General features: G+C 41.2%; 1 protein-coding gene across 2 annotated transcripts in view; it reads right to left on the bottom strand.

Annotated features, from left to right (window-relative positions):
• Positions 1 to 7840, bottom strand: part of stk3 (serine/threonine kinase 3) — a 150680-nt gene extending 142840 nt beyond the window's left edge. The window contains exon 1 of one of the 2 annotated variants that reach the window (XM_008108398.3): positions 7637 to 7840. In XM_008108398.3, the coding sequence (XP_008106605.1) occupies positions 7637 to 7659 (23 nt within the window). In that variant the 5' untranslated portion in view covers positions 7660 to 7840. The remainder of the gene's footprint in view (positions 1 to 7636) is intronic. The other variant, XM_003219506.4, reaches the window with a different exon arrangement.
• Positions 7841 to 24001: the final 16161 nt, after the last annotated feature.

Here is a 24001-nt window from a genome sequence, read left to right as displayed (position 1 = left end):
AAAGCAAACTCATCTACACTGGATGGCCATCTGTCCGGTTCCTTTGACTAGGTGTTCCTCCATGGCAGGGGGTTGGAATTGATAGCCTTCGTAGTCTCTTCCAACTCTTGTGAGTCTATAATTCTACACAGCTGAACAGCTGGGTATTAGAAAGACTGGAAGACAAAAACCATTTGAGCATTATACTTTCATCAGATGCCTGTCTTTATAAATCATCTTGAGGCATTTCATACATTTGGTTTAAATCTGCTGTTGCACTTTTTTGAGTTAGTTGTCCTTTAGTTTCACTGAGATCAGCAGGACAAGTTACATTACTAATTTAACTCCCACTGACTTCAGTGGAACTAAAACATGCTTAACATTCAGTAGACTGAATCAAACTCTTTGTAAACCTAGTCCAATTAAACAGAAATAAGCAACCTGGTGCCCCAGCTGGCAAAAGCCAATATTAATTATTTGCAGTGAAAATATAGAGAGAAGTTTGTTGTCTAACTGTGGGCCAGCATATGCACCTGATTTTAGGAATCTTCTTTACATCTTAAGTCCATTACAACATGAATACCACAAGCAACCACTTATTACTGGGGGAAGGTGTTAGTGCAAATGTTCTCCTATCTTCTTCTCCATTACGCTGCCATTTCTTTCACATCAATCTCTTTTGCTCTATAAAAACTCTCATTTCTGTAAAATCCTGGAACCACATTTAATCATACATACTGAAACAAATGATATTTAAGTTATGCCTAAACCAGGTGCAATTAATTTCATTAGATTTACTCCTGGCAACTAGTTTTGAATCTATGTGAATATTAATAGAATAAGCTTATGCAAATAACCATAATTTGCAGCAGTTTCCAATTTATTTATATACATTTTCTAATTTCCGTAGTTGTGTCTCATTAAGTCAAATGTTTGCACTTAGTCCCAGTCTTCCCACAATGATGTCAGCAGTATTGGCAGCCTGTGAATAGGGCTTGCTATGGCTGCAATATAGATTTCATGAACATGAACATGCATAGATAAAAACACGCATCACTACTCCAAATTATGTTTTAACTGGCAGCTGTTGTTTGGAAAGGAACTATATCCCCATGGCAGAATATATGCTTTGCAGGTAAAAGGTCCTAAGGTGAATTCCTGACATTGTTAATTGAAAAGAAAAGGGAAATGTTGGGGCAAGCCTCTACCTGAGACCAGAAACCCTGGGAATCACAACAGGAAATACTGAGCTAGAACAGGGTGAGACTCATATAGCCTTCCAGATGTTGCTGGACTGCAAGTTCCAGTACCCAAGCAAGGACAATCAACAGTGAAGAATACTGGAAGTTTTAGTCTGGTAGCATTTGGAGAGTCACATTATTCCCACCTGTGTCTACATGGACCTGTTGTAAGACAACATCCTATGTTCTTCATGTGCATTGGGCAGTTTTCTATTGAATTGAGGACCTTCTATGCATGTTATACAAGACCTGAATAAAAGTGAGTGAAACAACACTTGCATGTCAAATCTCAAATGCACTCAACCATAGGCTGTTTTATGGGGACATGGGGACACATGGGGCGCTAGATAATGTATCATGAACACACCACAGAATTAGCATCTAGTTTCTTACTGAAAATGGTTTCAGGAACTTATACTGCAGTCAAATGAACAATATGGAAGCTTAAGATATGTCAGTGTTATCTGTCCCACCCAAAGGATGAGGGAAGAGACAGTGAGGGTGTTCCTACATCAATATAACAATAAATGCTGTATTTATCTCATATAATATGTCAACCCAAAAATGAAATACCAATACAGTGTGAGTTCACAAAAGATTTTTTTGAAATCCAATCACTCACAGGTTTTGTCAGTCACAACCAACCTGATGTCTTCTACAGCCATTGTAAAAAGGTAAATGAAAGCAAGCAACATCATCTGACCTAAACCATGTTTTAATAAAAACCAGAATATACTTGTGTCCACTTTAGAAATAATTGTGGTAATGCCAGAAACAGAGGTTCCCATATCCCTTCATGTGACAGAGGTCAGATGCCTCAGTAGGCCTTCTTCTGAAGCACTTTCAGGAAAATTCATTCTCTCTATCCCTTGGGAAGATTTAGCAGGGAGGTCTGAAGTGGGTGGTATGTGTGCTGGAAAGATTACTTTCTGTCCCATTTTCATGTAGATCACAGATGGGCCTATGTGGGAGGTCTTTTAACTCTCTGTGGAGTTTTAAGCAGTGGAACAGGCCAAGAGAGTGTCAATAAATTAACCCAAGGCGATGTTGTTATCAAACTATACTCTTAAACTTCAACCAAAAAAAAAATAGAGAATGGCAAATGAGATGCCACTATCCTTACTATATGCTTGCATGAGTGGGCAGTATTTGATCACATTAATGTCGACACACACAAATCCAAAGCATGATAGTAATTCTGGATTGCAAACAAAAATAGAAAGAAGAGATACAATCTTGCAGAATGAAGGGTGAATTTGAGGATGTACTATGTGCATGACTTATTTTAAAAGTATTGGAGAGATCAGTTGAGAATGTAGTTTTCTCAAATGAAAAGGTGACAGAAGGAGGGGTTGTACATGTGTGTGCAAGCACGTCATATACTCATAAATTTACACATTCAGGACAGTTCTTTGCAGTATCAGTAAGTGAGGAAAGATCATGCTGCAGATTCTCATTTTGATCACTGGTTTGGCTACTGCACCAAGGCCAAACTGTTATTGGATAAATGGGCTGATTAACAGATGCATCTGCATTGTAGAATTAATCCATGTCCACTTTAACTGCCATGGCTGAATGCTATGGAAACCCAGGAGCTGTAATTTGGTGAGACATCAGCACTCTTTGGCAGAAAAGGCTAAAGGCACTGAAAAACTACAACTCGCATTATTCCATAGCACAGAGGCATGGCAGTTATGGTCTTCCAAATATTCTGGACATCATCTCCCAGAATTCCTGAATATTGGCCAAGCTGGGAGGTAAAGTCCCAAACTCCTACAAGACCAGAGTTTGGAAATCCTGGGCTAAGGAAAACCAAAAGCCACAGTGGCCCCAAGGGAGGAGAAACATCCCCTTTTCTTTCTTCCTATATGGATACTGAAAATCTTGATGCCTTTTTCTGTGTTATGTGTTCTTAACTAATGGAATATGCTATATTTTTATATGTTATTGTTCTCTAACTGCATCCATGTTGAGAGGCAGGTAAGAAATTACTGTGGTTATTAATGAAAGCGAAAAGACCCAATTCTTATACCTGACATGAACAGCCCCCCCCCCCCTCTCCCCCAGTTCGCTCTCCCTCTCTGATTCCATTTAGCAAATTTGTCTGCAAATGGTGGGGCGTCTCACTCCTATTACTACTATTATTATTCAGAGTGAAAGGACCCAATTCTTATCCCTGGAAAGTTCAGCCCAATTTTCTGCAGTTCTGCCATTGACTCTCTTTCTGGTCCCATTTAGTAAATATGTCTATAAACTGTGGGTGTCACCTTGTCACCCCAACAGCTCACACACACACAACACTAGCCCCACACATGGTTAGCAAGAAGAAGAAGAAAAATATTATTATAATTATGTAACTATTGTTATTATAACTATCTTTAGTACAGTGTTGCTAACATTAGTATAACTATCAATATACTACTATTATTAGTATAAAGGTGAAAGGGCCTAATTCTTATTCCTAGCAAGTGCAGCCCCATTGTCGTTTGGGTCTCTCTGATCCCATTCAGCAAATATGCCTATAAATGTTGGGGTGTCTCTCTGTGACGCCAAGAATTATTCTAAGTGAAAGAACCTAATCCAATTCTGGTTCTCTCGCTTTGTAATCCCAAACACTAAATATGTCTATAAGTGGTGGGATGCTTCACTGTGACCCCAAGAACCATTATTATTATTATTATTATTATTATTATTATTATTATTATTATTATTCTCCCTCTCTCTTTGTAATCCCAATTAGTACATATGTACATATGTCTATAAATGACGTAGTGTCTCATGACCCCAAGAAATATTATTATTCCAGGTGAATGAAACTAAACCAATTCTGTCACCCTCTTTGTAATCCCAATTAGTAAAGATGCCTATAAATGGTGGGATGTCTCACTGTGACCCAAAGAATTGTTGTTGTTATTATTATTATTATTATTCAAAGTGAAAGAACCTAATCCAATCATCTCTCACACACTTTGTAATCCCAATCAGTATATATGCCCTTAAATGGTGGGATGCCTCATGACCCCAAGAACTATTATTATGATTATTATTAATTATTCCAAGTGAATAAAACTAAACCTATTCTGGTTCTCTCTCTCTTTGTAATCCCAGTTAGTAAATATGTCTGTTAATATGTCTATAAATGGTGGGATGCCTCACTGTGACTCCAAGAATTATTATTATTATTATTAGTCCAAGTGAAAGAACCGAATCCAATACTCTCTCTCTCTCTCTCTTTGTAATCCCAATTAGTAAATATTTCTATACATGGTGGGATGCCTCACTGTTATCCCAAGAATTATTACTATTCCAAGTGAAAGAACCTAATCCAATTCTGGTTCTCTCTCTTTGTAATCCTAATTAGTAAATATATCTATAAATGGGGGATATCTCACTGTGACCCCCAAAATAATAATTATTATTATTCCAAGTGAAAGAACCTAATCCAATTCTATCTTTCTCTCTTTGTAATCCCAATTAGAACATCTATATATATAAAAGAGTGATGGCATCACGGCAATTCACAAAACAACAAAAATACAGGCCCTCCAACCTCAAAATTTGACAACACAACCCATCATCCACGCCTCAAGGTTGATACAACAAAAAGAAAAGAAAAATAAAGTCCTAATTAGAGGGAGAGCAATAATTTTTTTTATCCAATTGCTGCCAGTTTAGAGGGCTAATCTCTGCCCACTTGGTTGCCTAGCAACCAGCCAAGGGACAGCCAGGTTTCAGTTAGGGGACAGGCAGATTTAGGCCTCACTGAGTCTTCTTCCACAGATTATCTAATTTGCACTGGATTATATGGCAGTGTAGACTCAAGGCCCTTCCACACAGCTATATAACCCATTTTATAATCTTATATTATCTGCTTTGCACTGGATTATCTTGACTCCGCACTACCATATAATCCACTTCAGTGTGCATTTTATACAGCTGTGAAGAAGGGGCCTCATATAATCCAGTTCTGAGCAGATAATATAAGATTAGAAATATACAGTAGAGTCTCACTTATCCAACGTAAACAGGCCGGCAGGATAAGTGAATATGTTGGATAATAAGAAGGGATTCAGGAAAAGCCAATTAAACATCAAATTAGGTAATCGTTATACAAATTATGCACCAAAACATCATATTATACAACAAATTTGACAGAAAAAGTAGTTCCATGCGCAGTAATGCTATGTAGTATTTACAGTAGAGTCTCACTTATCCAAGACTCGCTTATCCAACGTTCTGGATTATCCAACACATTTTTGTAGTCAATGCTTTCAATATATCGTGATATTTTGGTGCTAAATTCATAAATACAGTAATTTCTACATAGCATTACTGTGTATTGAACTACTTTTTCTTCCAAATTTGTTGTCTAACATGATGTTTTGGTCCTTAATTTGTGAAATCATAACTTAATTTGATGTTTAATAGGCTTATCCTTAATCCCTCCTTATTATCCAACATATTCGCTTATCCAACATTCTGCCGGCCCGTTTATGTTGGATAAGTGAGACTCTACTGTACTGTATTTACAAATTTACCACTAAAATATCACAATGAATTTAAAACACTGACTACAAAAACATTGATTATGAAAAGGCAGACTGCGTTGGATAATCCAGAACATTGTATAAGCGAATGTTGGATAAGTGAGATTCTTCTTTAATATGAAATAATTCCTGGGATAGAATAATGCAGAACAATATAATCTCTAAAACCAGGACAGTAAATAAACAGGGGAATTCCACACAGTAAACAATCAGGGCCAGCTAACACCTCCCAACAAAGTATTCCCATCATCAAAGTCTGGCAAATCCTCTGTTTTCTCAGGGCCACAGACAGTAGAAGCACATAAAATATCGCAAACAACACCACTCTGAAAACAAGGGAATTCCAGACAGGAAACAATCAGGGCCAGCTAACACCTCCCAACAAAAAATTCACTCAGGGAGGAAACAGCCAGGCTTTAAAGCTGCAAGGCCATTACATCCTAATCATTTTTCCTAATTGCAGCATTCATACTTGCCTCCAACAAAAAAAAACAACCAATCAGAAATATTGTATATTCACAACCTTTAGGAAATAATATCCCCTGATGGCGCAGCGTGTTAAAGCGCTGAGCTGCTGAACTTCTGGACTGAAAGGCCGCAGGTTTGAATTGGGGGAGCGGAGAGAGCCCCCACTGTTAGCTCCAGCTTCTGCCAACCCAGAAGTTCGAAAACATGCAAATGTGAGTGCATCAATAGGTACTGCTCCGGCGGGAAGGTAACGCCGCTCCATGTAGTCATCCCACATGACCTTGGAGGAGTCTACGGACAACGCCGGCTCTTCGGCTTAGAAATGGAGATGAGCACCAACCCCCAGAGTAAGACACGACTGGACTTAATGTCTGGGGAAAACCTTTACCTTTGACCTTAACTACCACCAATTCCTCAATACTTTATTTCCCATACCACCAGACTTCGCCACAGCAACGCGTGGCCGGGCACAGCTAGTGTCTTTATAAATGGTGAGGTGTTTCATGATCCCAAGAACTACTACTACTATTATTATTCCAAGTGAATGAAATTAATCCAATTCTGTCTCTTTCTCGCTTTGTAATCCCAAATGAAATAAACTAATCCAATTCTCTCTCCCTCTGTCTTTGTAATCCCAATTAGTAAATATGTATATAAATGGTGGGCGTCACTGTTACCCCAGGAACTATTATTATAATAATTATTATTCCAAGTGAAAGAACCTAATCCAATTCTCTCTTTCTCTCTTATGTCTATAAATGGTGAGGTGTCTCATGACCCCCAAGAATCATTATTATTGGGTTGTTGTATGTTTTCCGGGCTGTATGGCCATGTTTTAGAAGTATTCCCTCCTGACGTTTCGCCCACATCTATGGCAGGCATCCTCAGAGGTTGTGAGGCATGATGAGGTATCATTATTATTGTTATTATTATTATTATTCCAAGTAAAAGAAGATAATGCAATTTTCTGTTTCTCTCTTTGTAATCCCAATTAGTGCATATGCTTACCAATGGTGGGACGCTTCACTGTGACCCCAAGAACTATGATTATCATTGTTTAAAGTGAAAGGGCCTAATTCTTCTCCCTGGCACATTCAGCCCCACTTTCCTTACGTTCTCTCTCTTTCTGATCCCACTGAATTCAATGAATGTGTTTATAAATGGCGGGGCATCTCCTTGTGACCCCAAAGTCCCTCCAAGACAGGGCCAGGGCGAGAGGCCTCCAGAGGGCGAAGGCGAAGGCCTCCCGGGGGAACCAAGAGCAGGAGCCCGCAGGGGGAGAGGCGGCGCCGCAGTGCGGCCTACTCCTTCCTCCTTGCGCCCAAAGAAAGCCTCGTCCCCTCCTGCCTGGCTCTTCCTCTTCTCTTTCCCCGGGGAGAAAGGGAGGCCACTGGCTGTTACCTTTTCGGCGCGGCCTGCTCCATCCTGACGCCGGCGGCTCTTCAGGCGTGCCGGACGTGGGTCCTCCTGACTGGGCCTGGCCGAGGAAGGATCTCCTCCAGAAACTCTCCTCACAACTTTCGCCCGCTGCTGGCCCTTTAAAACGCCCCCCTCCTCTTCCGCAGCCCCGCTTCAATCGCAACCCCTCTGTCACTCAAGCGTTATTCCACCCACAGCCCCTCCTATTGGCTGCAAGGGCGTACTGCTTAACCGCTATTGGCCCTCGCAAGAGTCAGTCGGAATGGCAAAAAGCGGAAGAGAAAGTTGCTTCAGGCCCGGTAAAGCTACGAAGGGACTCAGTAGCCAGAAGGGACCAGGAGGGAGGGAGGGATTGCGTCATCATAACATGGTCTCCCAATGGGGAGCGGTGCATGCTGGGCAATGAAGTCTATGCTCATAGTACAGTAGGACTCAAATCTAAACATGAGAGACATTTAATTCATATACACCTTGTACACATCGCCTGGAGACTATTTTTTACCTTTGTAATTTTTTGCGTGAAACAACGTTAACCATCATAAAACAAAGATGTCACTGGGTTGCAGTGAGTTTTCCAGGCTGTATGGCCATGTTCCAGAAGCATTCTCTCCTGACGTTTCGCCCACATCTATGGCAGACATCCTCAGAGGTTGTGAGGTCTGTTGGAAACTAGGCAAGTGGAGTTTATATATCTGTGGAAGGTCCAAGGTGGGAGAAAGAACTCTTGTTTGTTTGAGGCATGTTTAAATGTTTCAATTGGCCAACTTGATTAGCACTGAATAGCCTTGCAGCTTCAAAGCCTGGCTGCTTCCTGCCTGGGGGAATCCTTTGTTGGGAGGTGTTAGCTGGCCCTGGTTGTTTCTTTTCTGGAATTACCCAGTCTTCTGAGTGTTTTTCATTATTTACTGTCCTGATTTTAGAGGGGTTTTTTAAAAAAATACTGGTAGATTTTGTTCATTTTCATGGTTTCCTCCTTTCTGTTTAAATTGTTCAGTCAACAATCAGGCTTTGAAGCTGCAAGGCTATTCAGTGCTAATCAAGTTGGCCAATTGAAACATTCACACTTGTCTCAGGCAAACAAGGATTCTTTCTCCCACCCTGGACCTTCCACAGACATTTTATTTATTTATTTCGTGTCAAAAGCATTGGTACAGCAAATACATTTCAAATAATGGAAATAAAATAGAAAAGAAAAGAGATCACAAGCAACTAAATAGTTTTGGACCAAAAGCGGGCAACAGCAACCGCATTGCCTGTAGCTTTAAACAACTCCTCCTCCGTACATGAGGCAGGGCATTGTGGGCAAGCATACATGTGCTGAGTTGTTTGTTCAGCTCCACAGTCACACAAGGTGGAGGATTCCTCCAGGTAGTGCCACCTTGCCAAGTTGTCTTTTGATCTGCCCACTCCACTTCTGAGTCTGTTCAGGGACTTCCAAGTTGCCCATTCTTGGTTTGCCCCTGGAGGAAGACCCTCTTGGGGGGCCATCCAGTTAGAATTGCCAGGTTTAGCTGCCCAGAGGGACACCCTTGCTGTTGCTGGAGGAACATCAAGAGGAGTGGTGGTTCTCATGAAGCCCTTCCTTGATTTGAGTCTGGTGGGAGGAGGGTGATAGCCATGCAGTGGGTGGCTTTCACAATGTTCAACCTTTTTTCTCTCACCGTTAGCAGCAACTTCCCGTCGCACGTCAGGAGGGGCAATGCCAGCTAACTTGTAGAGTTTATCAACAGGTGTAGGTTTAAGGCATCCCGTGATGATTCTGCATGTTTCATTCAGTACTATGTCCACCTGCTTTGCATGGGCAGACTTGTGCCAAACAGGACAGGCATACTCTGCAGTTGAGAAAGACAAGGCCAGGGCTGATGTTCTTATTACTTGTGGGTCTGCTCCCCATGCGCTGCCAGTCAGTTTCCGCAGGATGTTATTGCGTGCAGCTACTTTGTGCTTGGTGTTCATGCAGTGTTTCCTATATGTTAGTGTTCGGTCTAAGGTGACACCAAGGTATTTAAGATGGAAACAGTGTTCGAGCTCTTGGCCTTCCCAAGTAACTTTCAGTTTCCTGTTGGCTTCGCGGTTACGTAGGTGGAAAGCACACACTTGTGTCTTGGCAGGGTTAGGCTTCAGGTGGTTCTCTTTGTAGTAGCTGGAGAGATCTTTCAAGGCATTGGTGAGTTGCTTTTCAACTGTTTCAAAATCTTTCGCTTGTGTTGTAAGGCCAAGGTCATCAGCATATATAAAGCTCTTTGTGAGTGGTGGTAGTGGCTGATCGTTCGTGAAGATGTTAAATAAGGTCGCGATGTTAAATAAGGTCGGTGCAAGAACGTTGCCTTGGGGTAAACCATTCTTTTGCCTCCTCCATCTGCTTTTCTGGCCCTGAAACTCCACATAGAAGCTGCGGTTTTCTAAGAGGGTCTGGACAGTTTTTGTGAAGTCAAAGTCCTGGGTGATATGGTAGACTTTATGCAGCGTTTTTCTATGTTGCACCATGTCATAGGCTGCCGTAAGGTCCACAAAAACTGTTCCCGTGATGCAGCCTTTCTCGTAGCCTTCCTCGATATGTTCAGTCAGATGAAGAATTTGACCACAGACATATAAAGCCCACTTGCCTAGTTTCCAAACCGCATAACCTCTGAGGATGCCTGCCATAGATGTGGGCGAAAGGTCAGGAGAGAATGCTGAAATAAAGTATTATTATTATCATCATCATCATTATTATTATCGGCTTTTAACTGCGTTATATGAGTCTATACTGCCATATAATCCAGTCAAAGATGATAATCTGGATTTTATGTGGCAGTGTAAAAGGGGCCTGAGGCTGAATCTACACTGCTCTATATCCCAGGATCTGATCCCAGATTATTTTCCTATCTCAGATTATCTGGAAGTGCAGAATTCCTGATCAGAGTGCAGATAATCACCCATTCATCCCTCCCCACCTCTTTTTCTTTGCTTTCTTTATATCAGCCAAATGGAATAGCCAGCCACATTGATTCCCAACACAAACTATGACATGTCATTTTGTTCCTACCAACCTAGCATGCAAATGTGAGTAGATAAATAGGTACCGCTCCGGCGGGAAGGTACCTATACACTGCCACATGTCATGGTTTGTCAGCTTCCCTCTATTATTAAAGATCTGGATGAGAAAGAGAGGAAGAGAGAGAGAGAAATGCAAAGGATTTCCCCCCCAGGCAGGAAGCATCCAAGCTTAGAAGCTGCAAGGCTATTCAATGCTAATCAGGTGATCAACTGCAACAGTCACATTTGCCTCAAATAGACAAGAGTTCTTTCTCCCACCATAACACAGATATATAAACCACACTTGCCTAGTTTCCAACAGATCTCACAACCTCTGAGGATGCCTGCTATAGATGTGGGTGAAACATCAGGACAGAATGCTGCTGGAACATGGCCATACAGCCCGGAAAACTCACAGCAACCCAGTGATTCCAGCCATGAAAACCTTCGACAACACATCAGAAATGCTATTCCATTGAACATTAGTGTCAGAAACATGCATCTGCAACAATAAGAGATGGAAATTTGACACACTCTGCATTGCGGGTGAGAAACATTAGAAGTATTGTTAGAGAACCTTGCCCTGTAGAAGGGAATGCACCACATAAATCAGCCAATAACCTTGGCTATGTTTGTCTAGAATTAAACCAAAGGGAGAAAAAACATGCAGATCAGAAGTCTGTTGCCTTATCAGCTTTAGTAATCTAATTCACACTGAGACACCAGATATAACTAAGGGACCCAGGGAAAAAGAAAAAGAAGATGGATTGTAACAAGATACACAGTAATGGACAATCTGCATTTATAGCTCAATAAACGGATTGCCAGTCTGCATGTACAGTTCTGCTACGAAAGGGAAATTTCTACAATATCTACTAGCAAATGCATAGCATGTCTTATAGCAAGTCTTAAAACCTGGCTTTTCCAGAGGGCCTTCAACGACTAATTCTTGGGGGTTGATTTGTCTGCCCTTTTAATTTAATTAGAGAGTGTCCTTCCATGATTATTGATACCTTGTCGAGCACTTCTGCTACGAAGCTACCTTCTTCATGCAGCCCTCTATTTCGGCCCAGAACTGTTTTACCTCCTTGTTTTTAACATGTGATGTATGTTTTGATTGTATGATTGTTTTTCATGTTTGATTTTACAATGTGTAATTGTCACTGTTTTTACTATTGCTGTGAGCCGCCCCAAGTCCCCTCGGGGAGATGGGGCGGGATATAAGAATAAATTTATTATTATTATTATTATTATTATTATTATTATTATTATTATTATCCAGTGGGATTCAGGTCAGCAGTTTGAATTCGCAGACAGGGTGAACTCCCATTGTTAGCCCCAGCTTCTGCCAACCTAGCAGTGTGAAAACATGTGCATGTGAGTAGATCAATAGGTACCACTTCAGCAGGAAGGTAACAGTGCTCTATGCAGTCATGCCTGCCACATGACCTAACGCTGGCTCTTCAGCTTAGAAGTGGAGATGAGCACCACCCCCAGAGTTGGACTCAACTAGACTTAATATCAAGGGAGAACCTTTACCCTTACTACAGTAGTGAGAAAAGTCAACCAATGTCTAATAAAAGGAATAACCGAGCAGACTGTGACAAAAAATTGAATTAGTTCTTGAAGCCCCATCCACACAGCCATATAATGCAGTTGATCTGCATTGAACTGCATTAAATGTGAGATTGAATTTAGAGTAAGGACCACGGTTAATAGAGGGTCCTGCGCAGTGAGCTTTACACTAAACCAGATTTTTCCCAATTGAAAGCACACTAACCAAGATTGAAAGCAGCAACAGAGGTTTATTTGCAATCTGGTCAGAAGGGATATGTGTAAGGCTAGCACCAAAATACATGCATGTTCATGGATACAAAAATACAAGACTTTATGAAATTGACAGGTATTCAGACTTTCCCACTCCATCTACTTCCTTCCCTTTTGGCTAGAGCTGGTTTGGATCCAGGCTCCCATTGGCCTCTATCTCTATGACATTGCTGCTTCCAAGCAGGGATTCCCTAAAGGAAGGGATGTGATGGAAGGGACTGGTTTGGAGAAGGCCAATTAGCTGTTGAGGGGCAGCTCTCCTGGGATTAGATGAGCCTCAGAAAGTCTGTGTCCACTTCTGGGAATGCAAATAAGTCCTTGACTGTTTCCATTACCTTAATGGTGGTTGATTAAGAATGTTTCCTGGGAAATGTGTTGTCGAAGGCTTTCATGGCCGGAATCACAGGGTTGTTGTGTGTTTTCCGGGCTGTATGGCCATGTTCCAGAAGCATTTTCTCCTGATGTTTTGCCCACATCTATGGCAGGCATCTTCATAACCTCTGAGGATACCTGCCATAGATGTGGGCGAAACATCAGGAGAGAATGCTTTCCTGGGAAAGGTGAGGGTGATGTGCCCTGAGAAAAGGTGATGTTCCTCTTCAATCAAGCCTTGGGCGATCACCTGAGTGAGTACCGGTTGGCAATTATCAGATCTTGCAAAGGAAGCCGCCTGTTGTCCACAATGTGTACACAATGGATCTTGAATGTGTACACAATGTGTCCAGAATGTGTACACAATGGACCTTTGTTTCAGGACTTGCCCATCCCAGGTTGGATCTACACTACCATATAAAATCCAGATTATCTGATTTGAACTGGATTATATGGCAGTGTAGACTCATATAAACCAGTTCAAAGCAGATAGTGTGTATTATCTTCTTTGATAATCTGGGTTATATGGCAGTGTAGAAGGAACCCCAGATGTCTCACAAAATTCCTCAGCGAGGTCAGCAAGGGGCGATGATCTCTGTGGTTGACTTTGTGCAGAAATTATATTCAGTGAATACATTCCATAAACAGAGATACAGGGAGGGACACTTCATATTAGCTGTATTTTATTTAACGTGTTAAAAACATTGTTTCTATTTTTAGACTGGAGCTCCGCTCGTGTGTACAGGCGCAGATAAGGGTAGATGTATAGATATAGGCATATGGGGGAAGACATGCGAGGAGAGATGAGGTAGGGGATAAAAGTATATAAAGTGGACACATTGGGGGAGGGAAAGCATACATTTTATCAAAATGAGAGATTGGGTTTGTCATGTAAGAGATCTGCTACTGCAGTTTCTGTTCATATGTCTGCACATCTTATATATATAAAAAATATAAATATAAAAATGGAAAGTAGGCTTTTAAGGGTACTGGCTATTGCTGGTGCGTGGTGGGGTTGTGGAGGTCTCACGAAAGAGGATAATCCATTTCTCTTGGCTTGTGTATCCTAGATGGACTATAAAACTTTGGGTTGTGGGTGCCATGTTTTACAACAATATGAGTCGCACTGCTCTGTATTGCAATTCAATGCAGTTGAGCTGCATAATGAAACTGCATTATATGGAGCCTTAGAAGTCCTTGTAGAGTGAACGAGGACAAGACCAAGGAGTGAGAGATGTATCAGAACATCACAATACTCTAATAATTCTGTTTCTTATTTTTATGGTAACGGATAGCATTTTGATGAATTAACATACTCAATGTAAAGTTGTCCTTTTGTTACCTTTTTATTCCAGCAGACTTTGAGGAACTGACTGTTTTGCAAGAAAATAGATGCTCTTAATGTGCTGCACTAATTTTATCTTTTACATTAGGAGCCATGGTGGCACAATGGGTTAAACCCTTGTGCTGGCTGAACTGCTGACCTGAAGGTTGCCGGTTCAAATCTGTAAGATAGAGTGAGCTCCCATATGTCAGCTATAGCTTGCAGGGACATAAGAGAAGCCTCCTAGCAGGATGGTAACACATCTGGGCATCCCCTGGGTAATGTCTCTGTAGACAGACAATTTTCTCACAACAGAAGCAATTTGCAATATGTTCTCAAGTTGCTTCTGACATGATAAAAAAAAATTTACATTTATCTTTAATGGTTTAGATTCCATAGATCATTTAATGCCATTTTTAAACATAACTTTATGTATCTTTTATCCATTAGTATTTTGGCTTGCATTTTTAAAGAATGCAAGCTGCCTTGAATCTGAAATTTGGGGAAAAGGCAAACAAAATAATGCAGTACATTACAATACATATGATAGAGATTTTTGTAACATGTCCAGAACCAACCAGAATAGTACATGGCAGCTTACAACCCAGTCAAAATCAAGATGCATAATATTGAAAGCCAGATAAGTATTTTTGGCTGCTGATGCTGCAATTCCTCTTCCCCTGCTGGCAGTAGAAATAAAATAATAAGAAATAGATAAACATTTGCTGCCCTTTCATGAAATCTAAAATCAGCTGCCAGAAGTAGAATCCTATGTCTGCACATTTGTTATGACAATTCCAATAATTTTGACAAGTGGTTCTAATATTAGTATTTCCCACATACTGAATGAACAAACTCTTCTGTATTCAGAAGCACATGAACAGCCACATTTACGGCAGCTCCACTTAAGAAAGCACACAATGTTCTTGGACAACACCAATCCTATCAGTAGCACTTTTGGATCAAAGGCTTAGAAGAAATTATTGTCCTGGCAGAAGAGTTACAAAAGCAGCACTGTAGGAAATCATCTTTATGAGGACCACCCAAAATATCACAGTGAGTTTCCAACTTCTCCAAAACTAAGATTAACACAAGGTGGTTACTATCTGAGGCCTGTGGTCAATAACAAAGTGGAACATGTCCCACCTCTCTCATTTTGTGTACAAAATCTAATTTGTGAGTTACTCTTTCTACATCAGTGGCAATGGGATAGTGTTTTCTCCCGTACTTGAAAGCGTTACCTTCCAGAATGGGAGAGCAAGCCAGGTGGCATATTATCTCTCTTTCAATTCTGTACTGCCACTTCTCAATATTCTGCTTAATAGTCAAGCCATGCCTACATCTTGGAGAAGAGTTTTTCAAGATACAGATAAAAACTGTGATACCATCAGAGCAGGACTTGAGAACAGTGGTGGTGGACTTAGCACGGTGCGCAGGAAGACAGAACAGAGCTAACTTACCTCAATTTGCACTAAATAAGACTGAACTACTGAGAATTCAGCAGAACTTCTTTACTTGTAAGGTTGAATTAATGCAATATGACACCACTTTAACTATTTTGTTTCAGTGCTATAAAATCATGGGATTTGTTATTCAGCAGAGAATGATAAAGACTTTTGTAGAGGTACAACTCCGTGGTTTCATAGCATTGAGCCAGGCAGTTAAAGTTGTGTCAAACTGCATAGAAGCACCTGTAGAGTAATCAATATTTTACTTTACTTGTGGCTGCACAGTGCTATATTCATATCAACAGAGGATAGGTTGATCACCTATCTTTGTTAATCTGCGGTATACCATCTTAAGCCAATTATTTTAGTCCAATGTTAAGAGTTTTTAATTGATTTAATATGTTAAATGTGTTAAATGTATTATGTCATGTTTAGGCTGTGTTTAGATTTGTTATATGTTTCATTGGCATTGAATGTTTGTCATTGTGTTTTATATTGTTGTAAGCCTCCCTCAGTCCCCCTGGGGAGATTTGTTGTTCAGTCACTTCCGATTCTTCGTGACCTCATGGACCAGCCCACGCCAGAGCTTCCTGTTGGCCATCGCCACCCCCAGCTCCTTCAAGGTCAAGCCAGACCCTTCAAGGATACCATCCGTCCATCTTGCCCTTGGTCGGCCCCTCTTCCTTTTTCCTTTCATTTTCCCCAGCATCATGATCTTCTCCAAGTTTTCCTGTCTTCTCATTACATGGACAAAGTACTGGGGCGATAGAGTGGGCTAGAAAATTATTATTATTATTATTATTATTATTATTATTATTATTATTATTATTATTATTATTATTACATACTATAAAACCTCATTGGAGGACCTAGAGGACACTTCCAGGGAGATTTTTTTGGGAGCATGACTAAATGAAATCATGGATATCACATCCATGGATAAGGGGGCTGTACTGTATTCAATATTTTTTCTAGATGACTACTGTAACTACCCTTGACAACAGCCCTTACTGCTCATATGAAGTATGTTGTAGTAGACTGTAGTTGGACTATAACTTTGGGAAACCAGGGTTAAAATGCAAGCAACTACTTGAACCAAAGCATGGGGGGAAAGAAGGCAGGAAAACCCAAAAATAGAAGATGGAGGGGTAGGATTGAGACCTACTGAAGCTCCTAAGCAATGACAAACTAGAAAAGGCCCAGACCAAACATCCATTTCTTAAACAATAATCACATCATTTTTTTTAATGTAGAAGGTTCTCATAATCTGATATCCTAAACTGATTCTTATGTAGTTTATATATGAACCATGCTTGGTGGGAGAGAAATAGCTCAAAGAATTATTTGGAAAGGGCTGGAGAAAGTACTTCCTGTATTGTAATACAGGTTGAGTGTCACTTGTCTCAAATGTTCAGGACCAGCAGTGTTTTGGAATGCCTATATTTGCAGATATTTTCATAGTGAGCTATCCTGAAGATGTGACTCAAATCTAAACAGGAAATTCATTTATGCTTCGTATTTAACTTATGTACATAGCCTGAAGGTAATTTTGGACACAATGTTTTGAATAATTTTGGACACAACGTTTTGAATAATTTTGTGCATAAAACAAATGTGTGTACAGTGTTCCCTCACTACTTCGCTGTTCACTTTTCGCAGATTCACTGTTTTGAGGTTTTTCTTTTTTTAAAAAAAAATTTATTAAAGTTTTACAGTGAAATAATTGGATAAACGAAAGGGAAAAGGGATGGTGAAAAGCGGGGATTAGATAATTCCAGAGGGGGGAGCAGGAGGAAAATTAGGGGAAGGGGGAAAAGAAGAAAAGGGGGGGGAGGAGAGAAAGAAAGAAAAATAAAATAAAATAAATAAATAAGGGGGTGAGTGGAGACTAATACTAGACTCCTAGGGGAAGGAACCCTAACAGGGGGGTAAGGGGGTTTTGCGGTTTTTCAATAAACTCTAAAAGACTATTATAAATCATAAAAAATTACAATTTACAGCCTAAGGAAGAGAGGAAGGAGAAGCCGAAGGGAGAGAAAAGGAGCCCAAGCGACAAAGGGAGGACAAGGAGGTGATTTATCAACACACAATTGGTTGATAAAGACTTAAAATAGTGTATAACTACTAAAATAATGTATAAATATTAAAATAAATATAGTGTTCCTACTTCGCGGATTTTCACTTATTGCGGGTAGTCCTGGAACCTAACCCCAGCGATAAGTGAGGGAACTGAACTATCAGAAAGCAAAGGTATCACTATCACAGCTACCTATGTGGATAGTATTTTGGAAATCCAGATAAGGGCTGCTCAATCTGAACTTCCTTCTCAAAGCTTCCTTTCCCTAGAAAAAGCAGCTCTTAGTTCTCACAATGGGCAGAGTAGAGGCATGCATTTCCATCCCAATCATAATAAGTGGCATACAGGGAACATACAACTCTCCTGCTGCTTCAGCTCCACTGGCTGCTAATTTGCTACCGAGCACAATTCAAAGTGCTGATTTTAGCCTATAAAGCCCTAAATAGTTCTGCCGCAGCTTACCTGTCTGAACATATCTCCCCCCTATGAACCAGCCCAGACGTTAAGATCTTCTGGGGAGGCCCTGCTCTCAGTCCCACCCCCTTCACAGGTGTGGCTGGTGGGAACGAGGGACAAGGCCTTCTCTGTGGTGGCCTTCTCAGTGGTACCTGTGGAACTCCCTTCCTAACAACATTAGATTGGCTTCCTCCCTCCTGTCCTTTAGAAAGAAAACCAAAACTTGGCTATGGAACCTAGTGTTTGGAGAGTAGTTACAGTGCAATATGCAGCTACAAAATTAATGTGATTGGAATGGCTTTTGGACTATGATTTTGGGGCTATGTGTTATGCTTTTAACTGCTTATTAAAGGTATTTATATGTTACTGTTTTATGATTTCAATGCACAATGTATTTCGTATGTTTTTATGTCTTAATTGAATTATTACCAATTTGGAAGCTGCTCTGAGTCCCTTTCAGGGTTGAAATAGAATGGGGTAAAAAAAACAGTAAATAAGTAAATAAATAAATATATAATACTCCAAGTGCTAAAAGCAAGTTTATATGGTAACCACTGGTCATGCCCCCCCCCCCCCACTCCCAAGAAGATCATAAGGCTCTTTTAAGTACTAGAGTTAGATTTGTTTCACACCTTATCAATTTTCAACATGGAAAACTACCATTTAGAGAAATGTGTGCAAGCCATGCATTGATTGTCATATATGATTATCACACACCCAGTTTTGGCTCCATGCACATGAAAGGGCACACATGCTTGAAAGCTGTGTCCAAAGGAAGTTCTATTGTGTGGCTGTTTGAAAAGTAATGATCATACATTGTAACAAAAAATGAATATTGTTCTGTTCCTGGTTTGAAAGTGTTCTTTCCTGTTTAATTGTGCAGTGCTTACTTTGTAAGTCGTTGATGTACTCCAGGAACTTTGTTTTTGTGGCTGACACAAACTATGTTGAATTGATTTAGACTCCATGAGATATTCATTGAAAAACTATAGGAAAATGTGCTGCAGAATCTCCTGCAAAAACAAAAAAATTGCAGTTCAATAAATGTTTTTCCATGTTTTTATGATAGAACCAATTAGGAAATGACATTTATAATGCAGGAACAAAAATTGTGTTACATAGTGTCATCTTTAGTATATTGCAGAACAGTTACAACATGGGAATTGGCCCTTAGATGCAAACACAAAAATGGTGCTCTTTTGACTGGGGCACGTGCTCTTGATCAGTGAATGTGTTTCCCAGTTTCTCAGCACCTCATCTTTTCTCAGATCTGAAGAAAGTAACTTTTAGGGCTACCACTCTCAGATCCGTCAGCTACAAAGGCAGGGATACCACAAAAGCATGTTCTATCCTTCTTTTGGATTAAGTCTGACTAGTTTCCACTGATGTTATTTGAAAGGAGCTGTGGTTGATATGGCAAGCCATTTTCATGTCCAGCTTCACAGTGTAACAAATGAGTTGAATTGGTCAATAAAAATGGAGCGGAAAAGTTCAAGTTGTTCCATCTTAAATTATGTCACTCAACTTTTTCATCATATTAGTCAGTGTGGATTAGGCATGGGCAAGCTTCGGCCCTCCAGGTGTTTTGGACTTCAACTCCCACAATTCCTAACAGCCTACCACAGATTTGTTCTCTGTGGGGGGGGGGGTCATCCTTACGGATATATTCTCTTTGTAAAGCCCTAAGAAGCAGTGCATCTACGCTGCAGAATAAATGCAGTTTGACACCGTTTTAACTGCCGTGACTCTATGCTATGGAATACTAGAAGTTGTAGTTTGATGAGGCACCATCACTCTTGGACAGAGAAGGCTAGAGAACTAGCAAAAAAGATACATTTCCTATCATTCCATAGCATAGAGCCTTGGCAGTTAAAATAGTGTTAAATTGCATTCAATAGGATTAGGGGTTTATCTACACCACTGGTTCTCAACCCCAAGGGTGGGCCATGAGACCTAAAATTAAAATTAAGTCCGCAAAAGATACAGGGAATTTTTTTTCTATGTCTTCATTTTTAGGCCTGTTCCTGGGGATATTTGGGGTGCTGATTCAGAAAATTGCATTGGATAGACCACATAGCTCTAGATTATTAAATATGGTTTTATGTGGGCAAGCAGATGGCGACTACTGGATGGCCTATGTTCTGTATCAGAAACTAGAGCTGATGTGGTCTGTCCAATACAATTTTCTGAATCAGCACCTCAAATAACCAAAACGAATCTAAAGTTTACCAAAAACTAATTCATAACCCTTTTGTTACTAATGTTGGAGAGTTGTACCTAGTCAAAGTGGTCCCTGGTCAGAAAAAGGTTGGGAACCACTGATCTACACTGTAGAATTAACGCAGTTTGGCACCGCTTTAACTGCCATGGTTCAATGCTATGGAATCATGGGATTTGTAGTTTGGTGAGGCACCAGCCCTCTTTGGCAGAGAAGGCTAACCAACTTGTGAAGTGACAGCTCCCGAGGCACAATGGCATCTTAACAGTACTTTCTTGTTTGCCTTGGATTATGACGATCTTATATTGTTATTAATTAATTATTATTAGAGTCTATACTGTCCATATGGGGCCCCTGGTGGTGGCGCAGTGTGCTAAAGCGCTGAGCTGCTGAACTTGCACACCGAAAGGTCCCAGGTTCAATTCCCGGGAGCGGAATGAGCGTCCGCTGTTAGCCCTAGCTCCTGCCAATCTAGCAGTTCGAAAACATGCCAATGTGAGTAGATCAATAGGTACCGCTCTGGCGGGAAGGTAACGGCGCCCCATGCAGTCATGCCGGCAACATGACCTTGGAGGTGTCTACGGACAACGCCGGCTCTTCGGCTTAGAAATGGAGATGAGCACCAATCCCCAGAGTCAGTCACGACTGGACTTAACGTCAGGGGAAAACCTTTACCTAACCTTTACCTTACTGTCCATATAATGCAGTTTCAAACTGCAATGTGTATGACAGTATAGATAGCATCTTAGGGTGCGTCTGCAGTATAGATAGGATCTTAGGGTACATGGTGAACAATCCACAGGGATTTAAGATCCATCCGTCCCCTCGCCCCCCCCCCCCTTTAAAAAAAAGTCGGCAAAACTTTTCTAATGGAGCGTCGCCTTTTGTGTGCGATGCAAACACCGACCTCCAGGGGGCGCCGGAGTTCTTCGTTTCCTTCTAGAGGCGCTGCTTGATTCAGTCCGGGACTTTGCCGCCAATTAAAGCGCTTCTTAGCCTCTGTCCTAACCTTAGCCTTTGCCACCCAGCGGCTACATCATTGGGCTTTTTTTTTTTCAAACGCCTCCTGAAATGACATGTTGGAGTCACTCTTCGCTCCTCCTGTGTTAGGGACAGAGAACTGGAGCAGGAAAAAGCATAAAGAAGCGGCTCCCAAAACCACTATATTTTATTTTATTTATATTTTATTGTATATTATATTATATATTTTTTATTTTTATATTTTATATATTTTATTTTATTGTTTTTTTATTGTTTTGTTTTATTTTATTGTTGATTTTTTTATTTTTTAAATTATTTTTTTGTCTCTTGGTTGAGTGCCAGGCCCACCGGTGTTGTTTCCTGACTTTCATCAAAGCCTGGGTGGCACCTGAGACCTCTTGCGGGTCCTTTTCTGCCCAGATCCGCCTCCACCTGCAGGACCGGACTTTGGGCTGAACCTCCGTTGGAAACAAACGCGACCTTTGCTGGGAGCGGTTCCAAACAAGAGCATGGAAAATGAACCAATGAATGGATAGAAGACTAAACTTTAGAACAAGAAAATCGTCGTGGATGATCAGCAGCACGAAAGCCATTGGGAGAAGCTCCAGTTGAAGCCTTCCAAAACCTTTTCTTGCTCACTCTTCAGGTAACGCACAGGGTCCTGATGCTCAGAGAGCTACACTGCCATATAACCCAGTTTCAGAATACTGGTTAACTGCTTTGAACTAGATTATAAGAGCCTACACTACAAGGCATTCAAATTTGGATCTGCTGTAGAATTAATGCAGTCTGACACCACTTCCACTGCCATAGCTAAATGCTATGGAATCCTGGGAGTTGTAGTTTGACGAGGCACGAACGCTCTTCAGCAGAGAAGTCTAAAGTTCTTATGAAACTACAACTCCCACGATTCCATGGCATGGAGCCATAACATTGGTTATTCTTCATCAATTATACAGTGTAGAGGTGCACCCTAGATTTGTTTTTCCCTAACAAAACACTAACCAGAGTGTTGTCGAAGGCTTTCATGGACGGAGTCACTGGGTTTGTGTGAGTTTTCCGGGTTGTATGGCTATGTTCCAGAAGCATTCTCTCCCGACGTTTCGCCCAGGTACCCTCAGAAGTTGTGAAGTCTGTTAGAAACTAGGCAAGTGGGGTTTATATATCTGTGGAAGGTCCAGAGGAAGAGAAATAAACTCTTGTCTGCTTGAGGCAAGTGTGAATGTTGCAATTGGCCAGCTTGATTAGCATTGAATGGCCTTGCAGCTTCAAAGCCTAGCTGCTTCCTGCCCGGGGGGATCTTTTGTTGGGATAACTAGTGATTTAAAAACTCAAAAATCAGGACAGTAAATAAAGAGCAACATTCAGAAAACAGGGGAATCCCAGACAGGAAACGATCAGGACCAGCTAACACCTCCCAACAAAGGATTCCCCCAGTCTGGAAGCAGCCAGGCTTTCAAGCTGCAAGGCCATACAATGTTGATCAAGGTGGCCAATTGAAACATTCACACTTGCCTCAAGCAGACAACAGTTCTTTCTCCCACCCTGGACCTCCCACAGATATATAAACCCCACTTGCCTAGTTTCCAACACGCCTCACAACCTCTGAGGATGCCTGCCATAGGTGTGGGCGAAACGTCAGGAGAGAATGCTTCCGGAACATGGCCATACAGCCCGGGAAACTGACAGCAAGTCATTAACCAGAATATCCTTTAGCAAAACTCTGAAAGGTAAAGATGATGAAGGTTGCCCTACAAAAATGCACAAGAAGCCCTATACCGCAAGAGGCATTTTTCAACAGGGGTGAGTCCACACTGTAGAAATAATGCGCTTTGCACTTTCACTGCCATAGGTGGATGCTGTGGGATCCTGGAAATTGTAATGTGACAAGATCATTCTTCAGCCTTCTCTGCCCAAGAGCGCTGGTGCCTCACCAAGAGATGTCATAGCAGATAAAGTGGTGTCAAACTGGATTGATTCCGCGGTGTAGATGCGCCATGTCCTTGGCCTCTACCGCAAACGCCCTTGATCACGATTCTGCCACAACATATTCATTATTCTCGTTATTCAAAGCCACCATCGTGACTATGATCGAGGATACTGTCCAATACACACATTCATCCGCATCCTAAGGACACCTGGCTAATTGTTTACAGGCCTCTCTCTCTCTCTCTCTCTCTCTGTCAACTCCAGGCTCCTTGTCTTGGCCGGATTCCTGGGCTCTTCTAGTCAGTGCTTTGATCCCATCACTTTCAAAACATTGCCCGGGAAATGTTTGGAAAATGGGTGGCTGTGAGCCTTCCGGGCTTGTATGGCCATGTTCCAGAAGCATTCTCTCCTGACGTTTCGCCTACATCTATGGCAGGCATCCCCAGAGGTTGTGAGGTCTGTTGGAAACTAGATAATTGGGGTTCATATATCTGTGGAAAGTCCAGGGTGGGAGAAAGAACTCTTGTCTGTTTGTGGCAAGCGTGAATGTTGCCATTGGCCACCTTGATTAGCATTGAATGGCCTTGCAGATTCAAAACCCAGTAACCTGATTATTTAGGGAAAGGAAACAACAACACAATCCCATCGAGTGTTGCCATTTCATTTATTAATGAGTCCCCTGAGGAGATAGGGTGCT

Source organism: Anolis carolinensis, chromosome 4, assembly GCF_035594765.1.
Source record: "Anolis carolinensis isolate JA03-04 chromosome 4, rAnoCar3.1.pri, whole genome shotgun sequence".
Lineage (NCBI taxonomy): Eukaryota > Metazoa > Chordata > Lepidosauria > Squamata > Dactyloidae > Anolis > Anolis carolinensis.
This window is presented reverse-complemented; position numbering and strand designations above follow the sequence as displayed.